The 13,618-nt window shown below is 39.7% G+C and overlaps 1 protein-coding gene across 1 annotated transcript in view; it reads right to left on the reverse strand.

Moving 5' to 3' along the window:
- LRRC9 (leucine rich repeat containing 9) overlaps positions 1-13,618 on the reverse strand; it is a 49,041-nt gene that overhangs the window by 20,967 nt on the left and 14,456 nt on the right. Inside the window, 7 exon segments of the mRNA XM_065747330.1 lie at positions 8,464-8,570; positions 8,573-8,642; positions 9,498-9,570; positions 9,572-9,621; positions 11,128-11,240; positions 11,243-11,309; positions 11,798-11,917. Of these exon segments, the coding sequence (XP_065603402.1) occupies positions 8,464-8,570; positions 8,573-8,642; positions 9,498-9,570; positions 9,572-9,621; positions 11,128-11,240; positions 11,243-11,309; positions 11,798-11,917 (600 nt within the window).

Genomic DNA, 13,618 nt, shown 5'->3' on the forward strand with positions numbered 1-13,618 from the left:
CATGTGAAGAAGTGAAAACACAGCTACCAAGGGAGGATATTTGCTATACTAGCCTGTATCTAGCCTATCTGAGAAGCGTAAAGAGAAGTGCCTGCAGAAGGATCCTAGGAAGTACACATTTAATGTAGAATACAGTGACATGGAGAGGCCAACTTCAAACGAGGTCTGAGTCAGCACAGCACTACCTGATTAAATCAAGTTTATTCAAAGTTTTTCCCCCTAGAGGTTTGGTCATAGTGCTTACTGGAAATACATTTTCCTTTGAAAACTACTCCTGTTGTGTCTGTGCCCATCCAAAAATCAATTGAAGGTGGTTGTGTAACATCTCTGGGAGCAAGCCCTTAACTAGCTCTCTCTTTCTTGATGGCAAAATGTAGCCCAATGATTTTTTTATCTTCCAAGAAAAAACAGGGCTTGTATCATAGTTTTTAGTATATATATATAAAGTATGCCTAATAAAAATGCTCGTTTCAGACTAATCTTGCAAAAAAAAAAAAAAAAAACAACCAACCAACAAACAAAAGCAAACAGCTCACAAACTGATTACACAAAGTGATCTCATTCATTTACACAGCTGACTTTGATGGGAGCTCTTTAGGCAGCAAATACTAATCATCAAGATAGAAATGTGTTAGTGCCAGAGCTGTCCACTTTCCTATAGTAAATAAATGTTTGATATACTAAGAAATGCTGCTGTAACTTACCTGTCTCATTTCTGCTGCTGGCAGCAAGATACTGCTGTTTGCATAACAATGGTTAGACATAATTAACCACAGTACAAATTCACTTTTAAACTTCTGCTCCCATACTTAATATTCTTGATTACTAAACGAAACATTAGACTTTTTTTTGCTTTTGTTTTGAAGTCACATAAACCATAATGGTCAACTTTTTGTGAGTAAAGAACTGTAGGGTTAGCTCTGCAATTTACTGTTCCGAGGTTAAGATTTCAGTATTGCACTTTCAAGAAAAGCTTTCAGGTAAACCCAAGAGCTATGCCAGCTGTATACATTAAAATGCATCAGTAGCTATGAAACCCAAATCCTGAAACAGAATTGTAAAAACTCGAATAACAAACCTATGATGCCCTGCAGTTGTTGTTACTAAGATGGAAAATAATGCATGTTCCAATTTAAACCCATTACAGAATGTGGGCAACAGATGAGAAATTACCTTTGGAAGGTTCTATATGGCATTTATAAATTTTCAGTAGTTCACAAGTCTCACCACAATTCCTGCAGCAACTGATTTAAAGTTGTATGCCAGTCTGTGCCGATGTGTTAATTTTGATGGGACTGCGTACACAAGAATGACAACAGCAATTGAACACCTTCTGTAAATCGTCTGTAATTCAGCAGTGAACATTTTAAAAGGAGATTTAATCAGTAGCTTGAAAAGAGCAAATAATACTACGTACAGAGTGTTCTGGTGTCTATGTGAAATAGCACTAAATAAAGTGCTAGTGTTTCTGCTGGGAAAATCTCTTTTGAAGCTTGAGATCAAAAGCACTTTCTAAGCTCAAACAACACCATACGGTTTCAATTCTTGCTTTCTAACAAGCACTTTAAAAAGCACAACTGAAATGCAACTGACAAACATGAAAAATCTTTTGTGTTGTTCCACTTGAACGATCTAATGAGAAAATGGCTCTGTTCTGTTGCAGCTAATGAGATATAACATCTTCACTGAACCTAAACATAAAACAGGTTTCTCTAAAGATAGTCTTTACATTGCTTCTGTTAATTTCTCTTGCTTTGCTCATTCTGCCATGTTTTTGTTTAAGTGATATCCACTGAATAAAAGTACAGGTCAGTTTTGAAATAAAACATCTAACATGAAATTACTCCATCCAAAAGTGCTTTGAACTCTTTTATATAAGCATTGTGGCATTAAGTGGGAAAATGTGTTTCTCTAGGACAAGAAGTTACAAAGGTCCTGAGACTCCAACAAAGATGTAAATGTAAGCGATCAAAGATCTGTGATAACACTCTTCTGACAGAGTAAGCTTTGAGACAGAACTGCGTAGGGATTTCAACCTTCCTGGTTTTGGCAGTGACCTACTACCAACATAGAGGCTGAGGTTTGGCAAAATAGTGAAGATGTGACTAATGTCAGCCCACTGGTACTACTAAACCAGTGTCATACTAAAAGGTTCTATTTATACGACATCTTTATGCCAAGTAATTTCTGACAAGAACTACATAAAGGATCAGCATGCTTAGACTTGATTGAGTGTGATGAGAGTATTATGGCAGTAAAGAATTGAAGAAGATATTTGGAGTGGATTAATTTTGTGGTGTAGGTGCTACTGACAGTGCTTCTTATCTATAAAGAACTGTGCAAGGAGTTTTGAGGGAAAGCTGGCCAGGGTGATGAGAGTAAATCTGATCTTACTGGCACTTCCCAGCACCCTTATTAATTACGTGTTGATCTTTCTGTGGAAAAGGATGGTTAAAATGAATACTGCAGTCATTTGAGCTCGGAGGAAGGAGTTCTGTCATCCAACAAATCTCTACAGAAATTCCATGCTGTGATGTAGAAAACAGATCAGTTGTGGTGACAACAAACTCTTTCAGCAAGCAGAGTCGTAGTGATAAAGAGAACCACAGAGACAATGAACCTTCTGTTTGTAGGGCCCACGTGTTGAGCTAGCTCCTCTCCGACTCCTTGCTGCTGTTATTACTATATTTAGGCAACCTAATAGTGAATCCTACTAAAAATCTCCATTCCAGTGAGTTTGTATTGTAAAAGGAGATGAGGCACACCCAATGAATGCAGACAGACTGACAGATGGGTGAGCACTAGGAAATAATGAGTGGTAACATTGGTCAGTGTGACAGACAATGGTCGCAGCAGATGCCCAACTGCTGTCAAGCCTTCTTTTGGTTTCATAGTCAGTGGCAGTTTTAGGGCAAGATCTGCTGGAAGTGACATGAATATTGTCCTAAAAGTTTAAATAACATTTATATATAAATTTGCAAATGCTGGTACTCAGCTTTTACCCTCTCTTCTGCATTTGCTGTGATTCCATCTAACACTGGCAGCTGAACGACAAGCAATGAATGGTAGCTCTACATCACTAAGTGTCTGAACTAAACCTCATACCAATACTGCTCTTCTAGGAAACAGATTCCAAACTGGCTGTAAATGATATATATCTTTGAACAATGGTTTTCAACTTTAAGTGACCATGAATGACTGTATTGACTATGTTTTACCCTGGGGGAATGTTTGTACCTTTGCCACCATACTAGGCAGGACCAAACCAACTTATCAAAGCATCAGAACATACAAGAATTCAAATGCACCATGCTCCCTGTAAAGAAGTGACGAGGAAGCAGCTCTACAGAAGAAGAGGCATTGAGATGCAGGCTGTGCTGGAGACAGAATGTGCTAGCAGTATTTTTCTATTTTAATTTAAAAGGTTATTGGAAAGAGAAGGTTATATATCATCTGAAGTGTGGACCGTGGATTCTGATACTGCTGCTCTGTGATGTACTTCTCCTTAATGCCACATGGTATAGGAGGGAGCTGAGACCATCATCTCAATCTCCTTTAGGGGGAAGTCTAGACCTCAAATTCTGAAAAGTATACTCCGGAACAGCAAGTTCCCAAGTGAAATTTGTTTGGCATTTTTCCTCAGAAGAATATGACCGTTCTGGCCATTACTGGGTGACGTTCAGATTGCTTGCCATGCTCCTCCTGCCTTTTCATCACTCATTGCAGAAAACAGTTAATTTACCCCTCTATATAACCCAGTGAAGGCTGCCCATGAGTGCACTATGTTTGTTATTCTCCAACATACAGCCTCACCCTCTCCCTTCCATGTGTTACAAACTCTTGTTTTAGACTATAAAGCGGAGATTTAGGTTAAAAATACTTAAGCATTTAGAATTGTCTAATCTCCAAGAGCCTGCAAGCACTACAACCTATATCTTCAACTGAAAACAAAGAACTGAAGAAAATCACATCTGTTCTCAGTGAAGAATATATTTGTTTCCATTTATGCTTGCTGCTTGCTCCTTTAAAGCTCAGCATTGCTAAGTTTCCTCAGTACATAAAGCTGAGACCCTACAGACTTTCTTTGTGCATTAGTAGAACGATCTGTTTACAGGAAAAAAATCTGAATGCTTATAATGGGTAAATACTCAGAATTTAAGGTGAAGCACGTATCTGCTTTATGTAACAGTGACAGCCATCACACTCACTGGATTTCCATGCAGTTTGGATAATTCCAAAAAAGTTAACAAGAAGTTCAGAAGTTAGAAGTCGGATGTAGAAATGCTACATATATCAGGACAAGTTTTCTGGAACAAGACCATGGAAATAAAACAAACACAAAAATCACTCATTTGCTCACAGAAGTCTGAGGGCAGAAAAAAAAGAAAACAGCTGTAAACTGCTGCTAAATTCATGAGAATATTCATGGCAAACATTGGGTGTATTCTCACAAAGCTGGATGACAGAGGAGCAAAATAAAAGAGCATGCGTTATTCTTCTCACTGCATGTAAAATCTTCATTCCTGTTACATCTACTGTGTAATTAAATAGTGTGAGCTAATACACTGGAAAAGAGAAGGAAGAAAAGGATTCTAATAATAGCTTTACTCCTTCCTTGCAACCCAGCTGATGACACAATGTGCTTAGCTACCTCAATTTTCATAAAAATACTGAATGTTGGTAATTACTGAGGAGCTGGTGGTCATTACTTTAGCAGGGTGTTGGTCTGGATGATCTCCAGAGGGCTCTTCCAGCCACTATATGATTCTGTGATTATTGCAAGCCCTTTCTGAGTCTCCAGTTTGAGTGAAAAACATTCATCACTCACAAGAGGAAAATGAGCACAAAAATTGTGTTAGGTTATGATGGAAGCCCAAACACCCTGTATCTATGTGTGCTTCTGCCAGTGTGCTTTTCTACAGAAAATCTGAATCAAATTCATGTTTTCCCACATCCTAGATGCTGAGCATATGCAAAGAATAAAGATAAGTCTGGTGAGCTCCTGAGAAGCATGCACTTAACAAGTAGTTTTGCAGGATTCTCTGATGCACTGTTACTTTCATTTTTGACCCATGCGTGGAGGGAACTCGGCACGGTGACTTTGGAAGTGTTTTCTGATATGATAAAACTGGATTTGACTATGGATGTTCTCTTATAATTGGAAGAAAGTAAATGAATCCTGACAGGTTTCAGAAGTTATAGTCCTGTGTACAGATGAGAAAAGCAAACTGAAAGTTGATTTGAAAATGCTCTTTAGAACACAGACCAATGTAGTGTAGATGGCAAAAGGAAGAAGAAAGAGGTATGACCATCTCCTTTGGAAGATGAATGAAATTTTCTCACTTATGAAATAAGAGAAGGTTTAATGGCAGGATAAACCAGAGAATCACAGAAGGGACCCACAGGGACCATTGAGTCCATCTCCTGGCTCCATATAGGACCACACAGAATCCAAACCCTATGTCTGAGAGCTTTGTCTGAATTTATCTGAATATTCAAAAGCCTTCTTGTTGTCATAAAAGGTATTTTACCCTGAAATGGCAGAACAAATTCTAATAAGTGCTTGTGATAGCTATCAGAATAATACACAGTGCAAGGCAGCCGTATTTTCACAGATCAGGCTCAAGAGGCTGAAATGCTATCTATCCCAGCATATTCCTCACACTGATAAAACTCTGTAGTATAATGCACAGATTTACCTGAAGAGTGCAGCACAGAATATCAGTGATCTATCTGATCAGATGTACATGTCCACCCTGTTCCACATCACACCAGCAGCCAGAGGAAGGTACATTCCATTGCTCAAAACAAAATCCTTTGTAGAAAGGTGAATAAATGTCAGGGTGTGCCTAGATGTTCATGTGACAGGATTCGAAGTGCAGGTGACAAAAGACTGGTATTAGTTTGGTGAAGAACTGGCCTGATAACTTGTACCCAAAGAATTTAGGAAAGAAAAGCCAACTAGATAATGTGAAACATGCCACAACTGTGCAAAATGAAAACAGAAACAAATCCCATAAAAACAAGACAACGAAACACCCAAAAGAGAACAGCAGGGAGCTTCCAGCTATTGGCTGAAGACTCCTTCTTCCTTCCTCAGTGGACTAAAATTGAGACAATCATATTTTAAAAGCTTCTCATACCTTCTTCCTTTGGAGTATTCTTGTTGAATTTATTAGATGCGGAATGTGACGTTTCCTCATTATGTGAAAGAACTGTTAATCTGTAATACAATTAAAAAAAACCTAATTTTCTCCTTCAAAATCAAAGACTCTATAACATAAGCTCCTGTTCATAAATGTATCTTTGCAGATGAAGCAATCTGAACATGCCCAGTTTGTTTTTTCCATGTCTGCATTTGCCTTCAGATATCTCCGGGTGATTTAAATCCTTCTGTCAATGTATTATTTTACTGTCTGGTCTGTTTTATAGATACTTGTTCTAAACCAGGCCTGTAATGGAAGCAGGATACCAGCATAACTCCAGGGGATTGTTGTTTAAACAGTTATTTATATAGTCTAGCAGATGCTGAGTCCTAAATCACAGCTTTTATCCTAACCTCCTAGTACTTCATGCTCCTTTTATACAAAGTACTCTTTTTCTTTACATGCTAGATTAATACCTTCATTAGTTTGCTTGAAATAGTCTTGGATAGAAACAAGTAAATGTAGATAGGATGTGGATATTTTGCTGACTAGGTTGTCAAAGGACATAAATGAGTGCTGACTTCAGGCACGTGGCTTCAAGCTTCCTGTACACAGGGCTATCAGGGCTATCCATATCCTCTTTGCATGACTGTGACTCCCCTGCTTTCTGATGATACTGCAGTATGTTAGCAAATCGTTGTGCAGTGGAGAAACAAAAAGACCATGAAGCCCTAGTTAAAAAACAAACAAACAAACAAAAAACAAGCAACCAGATAGTATTGTAGGGACTGAGAATACCCACCTAAAACACTCAGTGTCATTAGTTACTTTGCTGATGACTAAAGAATATTTTGGACTACATTATTTTCTTTTCCAACATATGCGCTTTACCCTCTCTGAATCCTTTCTCTCTGATGTCACAAAAGATATATGACATATGCTAACACATTAACTTTCCCTGCAGTTCCAGTAAATGTGAATTCCCTAATGCACACAGAATGAAATGCTATGCTTATCAACAGGATATGTGCTTTCCCCTAGCTATTCCTCATCGTATTAACAAATTGAACTGGCGGAGGAGCTTTTAACCCTTCATACCAAGTAGATCAACATGATTTCAACTGATGGGTCACAACAGGTTAGGATGACCTTGGATCTTTCCCACTGACTCTTGTGGCTTTCCGTTAGCTCAGTTTCCTAAGGAAAGAAGTGTGATTGTGCTGCCTGCACCTCCACCCATTAGCCTTACCACTGGCTTGCAAACCTAGTGGTGACTTTTGTCCCAATCAGTCACACTGAAAGATACCAAATTCCTATAAACCCATGAGCAGCTGAATAAGAGACATAAATGAATGATTCCAGTGAAAGAAAGGCTACAGCATTGGATCTGCTGCAATGCTAAACACTAGAGAATCCAGGAAAGACCTTTCCTGAATGGCCTAAGGCACTCTGAGAGCTTGTATCTAGCTGGGCAGGCACGTAACAAAACAGTTCAATTGTAAATCTGTTCAATAGACAAACACTGGTTAGAGGACAGACCTCAATAAGTAAAAAGTGGGATGATTTTGGGCTAAATAAGGAAAAGGCTTCTGTTTCTTTAGGACATCTGGTTCTAGTCCTTCACAACCAAACAAGACTTATTTGGTGTTAGTAGTCACTTTTTTTTTTGGAAACAGGGAAGACATGATAGAGGTGGGAGAGACCAATTTCAGATTCACTGTTACTCACAATCATTGCAAAACATCTGAGAGTGAATTTCATATCAGCACACTGATACCAGCAAAAGGGACATCTCCATTTGTGACAGCTCGTTAGGCTCTGCTAGAGAGCAGTTCACTTCAAGCCACAGTACCCCTCAAAACACTTAGGGGGCTCACATCCCAAAGCTGGTTTTGTTTCTGCTCTGCCTATAGAAAGAACCTAGGCTTAATAGTTCATATATGATTCTCTATGCTGCAGACAACCAATGTTAGGTGAAATTAACCCTAATCTGAATGGCTTTACATAAGTCTCTCTGTAGCTCAGAGAGATCATAATGAACTGGAAATAGAAATTACCAGATATTGCTTTTCTTTGCCTGCTTTTTGCATGAAGTCACCCCTTGGTCTTAAAAAATTTCTTAATGCTAAAATGAAAACAGTACTGCAAAAACTGAAAAATGCCCTCTTCAGGATATCTGGGACCTCCTTTGAGATGCCTGGAGGTGGCTGTACTCGGAAACAAGGCAAGTGCTTGTCAGACTTGCAAGTTTTCTGGAACATTTTTTAATCAAACATCATAAAATGTTTTATCTAAGATAACAAATGAAAACATTTACATAGATTAATCTAAGTGTTGACATAAGTATATTAAACAGCATCAGTCTTACCACTGAATACCACTCAGAATGCATCTGTAAATCTACCCTGTTCTTGCTGACAGACCTGTAGCACAAGAAAATACACTGTGAATGGGGTTTTTTTCTTCATCAGTTCTAGAATATTCCAACAGTGATGCCTAGAAGAAAAAGAAAATACTTTATGAAGTACGTAATAAATAATACTGTATGCAGTTCACAGTACACAGTAAGGGCCATAAAAAATTTCTATTAGTGAAAAGAGCAGGTGATGTATCAGCAGACATAACAAATCATAGATCTAATAAGTCCAATGGTTTGTAATACTCCTATGGATTTTACATGTATCAAATTATTGAAGAGTGATTACTGAACGTTCTGTGCTTTCTGGGAAGGTGTCTGTCCATTTCTTTGCAGGAGGATCTTACATAGCGAGCAGACAGTTGCACTGTGACTGTGCTCTGACCATGTAAGTGTTGTGTCAGCATGTTATTGAGCTCCAACGCAGGCAGCCCATGGGGTGTGTTACTTAAGCTCAGCCTAAGGTTCAGGAGTGCTTTGGGATATAGTCCAGAGCTCTTGCACTCAGGGGTTGGGAAGATGTGCTTCATACCTATGGTAAAGTACTCTGACAATTTACCCATTGTTAAGACCTTAAAGCAAGGGATATTTAAAAGAACCACATCGAACCATTAGCCAGTTATCTTCCCCTCCACGTTTTCTATTTAGCAAGCATTGCAACTTTCTTGCATACTGAGTTCAGCAGGAATTGGACATGACTGTTTCCAACACCATGACAAAACAAAATTCCTGGTAGTAACAGAGAACTTTTTAAGACCTATGTTTATTAAGTACTTTCAGATCTACTGCTAGAAGCAAAGACAAAACACCTGCCCAATAAATACAGTAATGAGAAAAATACAATGGAAAACCAAGTGTTCCTTAAAACATCATCAGGAACATCAAACACAGGTGTAGAACTATTCACGTGGCTTTCCTTTCCCACTGTATCATACCTGGCTTATCTTTGATCCTGCAGTGTAGTGTAATGCTTCTGCAGCTTCTTCGTCAGTACTCAGGACTCCATTTGGTTAGTGAGAGTCTTTATTGGCCACTGACACTTAGCTGTAAGGAGGAGGGCTTCAGGAGAGAAAAAAATGTCACTTTTTTCTACATTTTAATTCTTTTAAATGCCAGTACATACTAGGAAGAGACTTCCATTTCTTTTCTGCTTATTTTACTGTCAGCTCGCAGATGGTGAGAGCTAGAGCTCTGCAGTGATCTTCACCAGAGCCACCGTGTCACCTCTGCTGATGTAGACTGCCAGAAACATGCACCACAAGTGACTTTTGGGCTGATTTTGATGATCCTGATTTTGTGTGACACTGATAGTAATAAACTGGTCTGGAGCCACACGGCTTGCCCAGAATGTTACTCATCTTACAACACTCACTAATTCATGAGCTGTATCAGTATTTCTTTTATGGTTTAGGAGTTGCATTTATGAGCTAGGAATATTACAAAGCCAAAGAAAGCTTCAGAGGACATGTGATTGATGTTTAAAGGATTTAAAAGCGTCACTGAAGCCTCAAGACATCAACCAAATCTATCCCAGGAGCAGAGAATATGTTGGACTGCCCACTAGTTTAAAACAATACACGAAATACACATTTCTCACATGATGAACAACAGGTCTTTGTTTGTGGATTATGTCAATATATTCTGACAGCTAAAGAACCCAAGTGTGATATTCTATGAGCTAGCTGGTGGAAGGCATCCTCTGAAAGGTAATAAGGATTTTCTGCTTTGCTCTGGACTGAACTAACCAAACACCGCGGCTGGATGTCGAAGAAGGTTTGTGTAATGCACGAGATTTACCATGCTGACACAAAGGTGATGGCAAATAAATTAGCAAAATTAAAAGTTTAGACTCATAAGAGCTCAATTAATCACAACAAAGAAACTCAGACTGCAATTAGTAGCTTTTTATATTTCAACATGCATTGAGAAGTGTTAATGAAGCTTAAAGGAGCCAGTGGGTGCCTGAGTGGAGTTCTGTCTCCTGTTGGTTTGCTATTCAAAGTATTTAAGAGAGGTATTCTACTCAGACAGTATTCTGTTTCCCTGAATTTGAATTACAAAATATTAAACTTGCCATTTAAGTGATCATGAAAGAAAGGACTAAATGTCATAGAGTGCCTCAAATTTGTAAGGTTTAACTGTGTTGATTCTGACTAAGCCCTTTAAACAATGTTAAAATGCACTGATTCAAAAGAAATAGAGAGAAACATTTGTTTCAGAAGCTGGCTGGGCAGCATCAACGTAGGAGAGCCAGCAAAAGGGCTGAGCGCTGGCTTTCTGTCCCAGGCTCCCGCCAGCACAGCTGTGCTGCTGCTGAGAGATACACACAGTGACAGAGAGACTAACTGCACATTAGCTTACTTACTGCCTCTTGTTCAGGCTGTGACCACAGAAAAAAAGTGTAAGCTTTGAGAGCGTAAAGATGCCGTGAAATGGTAACAAAGGCTTCTTACGCTGCAAGGACCTTAGAGTCAGTCAGGGGCAGGACCAAACGTTAAGCCTTTATGATGTAACTGCGGACCTGGTTAGAATGCTTTCCTGGGAACCTCAAGCACTGATATCTGCCTTATACCATGGGTTCTGTGTGATGTCCAGGCTCTGTAAGTTGGGAGGATGTTTGCATAAGATGTTTACAACTTCCTTGGCCTTTTTCAGCTGATTCCAGCTCAGGTTAAAAATTGCAGTTTGCTTAAGCCTCTTATGTCCTGAAGAGTGATCACATGGTTATGGCTTGCCCCAAGGTTGGGCTGCAAAACAATACAGGTTTGAAGATAGTTTTGTGGACAGAAGTATTGCAAAATCAACTTTGCTTAAAGTAATCAGATAGATGGACTCTTTAAACAGACTTAATTAGATCCAACGTCCAGGACTTCCCTTGCTCTGCTGAGAGAAGTCGTGGATGTTTCGGCCATGTTCCTGTCGAGACTGCAGAGAAGTCAGGTATGATTTTCAAAGTTACTACTTATTAAAATGAAATGATGATTATGAAGGACAGATGTGTGATAAAGCGATACCGCTGTTTTATTGCGATTCAAATTGGAGAAACCTGCTGGCTGCTATAGTGCCACCGCATTTGTCATCCTACTTTAGCCCCCATTTCTTTTGTGATCTACACTTCCTGGCTCAATCCTGTCCCGTGAGCCCACCCCACAATGCAAGAATATTAATGCTAGTAAATGCTTCTTCTTAAAAATAATAATTAAAAAAAGGAGTTAAAAAACCCTTAATTTCTCACCAAGTCATAAATACCATTTAAGGAAGTAAATTAATCAGAGATGATGATAAGCTTTCCAAGTGTTTTAAATTTAGAGATATTCTGCAGCTTGTTCAGGCTGTTTCCATCCAAATTCAAGACCTAGGCCAGAAGTACATCAGAAATTATGATTTCATCAGACATGCAGTCGAATTCTATAATACTGTAAGAGGTGAATGCAAACTGACATGTAGTACTGAAAGACAACAAAAGGCCACGATTAGTCATTTTTTACTTATTTGAAGAATATTTATTTCCTTCTTCACAAAATAAAGGCGACCTGGGTAAGACGGAAAGACAGGCTATCAGCTTATGGGAGAAAGGAACAGGGAGAAACTTTAGCAGTTCCCCACTTCATGGATATTCTCTAGACACTAAGGAACCTGTTATTACTCTATTCTTATAGAGCAGAATGGGAAGAGCGAGGCCAAGCAGACACAAAGAGTAGACCCTTAGGAAAAGGACAAGTCAGAGGACAGTTGCTGGTATTACACTGCAGTAACAGGTCACTGTAAAGTTGGCGTTTTGGTTGCACAAAACCAGAACTGCTATCCTCCTCTTTCCTAACATCATCTCTAAACAAGTTTTAGAAAAGAAAAAGTGCATTTTAGAAGTCATAAAAATGGGATTGCAAATATAACCAGTAGATATCAAACAATAACATCAGCTCACAAACTGGAGTTAAAAATGGGACAGTTTGGAAACTCTTTTATAATAGGAAGTATCAGATATTTAGCTTTATTCTTTATAAAATAAGAAGCAATGGTTGTTTGCATTGCATGAAACGAATGAGCAGAGGAATAAAAATTCTACTGATATAAGTTCATAAGTTCATAAGTTCATAAGGTTGGAAAGGACCTATAAGATCATCTAGTCCAACCATCCTCCTATCACTATCTCTACCCAACTACTAAATTAAGTCCTTTAGCACCTCATCTAAACGCTTCTTGAACAGCGCTAGGGATGGTGCCTCAACCACCTCCCTAGGCAGGCCATTCCAGTGCCTGACCACTCTTTCAGAAAAGAAATGCTTCCTGAGGTCTAATCTAAATCTTCCCTGGCGCAACTTGTGGCCATTCCCTCTCGTCCTGTCATTACTTATCAGGGAGAAGAGGCCTACCCCCTCCTCACCACAACCCCCCTTCAGGAAGTGGTAGAGTGCAATAAGGTCTCCTCTGAGCCTCCTCTTCTCCAGACTGAACAATCCCAGCTCCCTCAGCCACTCCTCATAAGACTTGTGCTCCAGGCCCCTCACCAGTTTTGTTGCCCTTCTCTGAACACGCTCCAGGGCCTCAATGTCCTTCTTATAGTGAGGGGCCCAAAACTGAACACAGTACTCGAGGTGCGGCCGTACCAGAGCTGAGTACAGGGGGATGATCACCTCCCTGCTCCTGCTGGCTGCACTATTTCTAATCCAGGCCAGGATGCTGTTGGCCTTCTTGGCCACCTGGGCACACTGCCGGCTCATGTTGAGCCGAGCATCAACCAACACCCCCAGGTCCTTTTCCTCTCTACATTCTTCAAGCCATTCTGCCCCAAGCCTATAGCATTGCATGGGGTTATTGTGGCCAAAGTGCAGGACCCGGCACTTGGTCTTATTGAACCTCATCCCATTTTGCTCAGCCCAGCTGTTCAGCCTATCCAAATCCCTCTGAAGGGCCTCCCTACCCTCAGGCAGTTTGACACATCCTCCCAGCTTTGTGTCATCTGCAAACTTACTGAGGGTACACTCAATTCCCTCGTCTAGGTCATCAATAAAGATATTAAACAAGATGGGCCCCAAAACTGACCCTTGGGGGACAC

This window comes from Cyrtonyx montezumae, unplaced genomic scaffold, assembly GCF_038088225.1.
Source record: "Cyrtonyx montezumae isolate F1298 unplaced genomic scaffold, pur_monq_1.0 scaffold_10, whole genome shotgun sequence".
Lineage (NCBI taxonomy): Eukaryota > Metazoa > Chordata > Aves > Galliformes > Odontophoridae > Cyrtonyx > Cyrtonyx montezumae.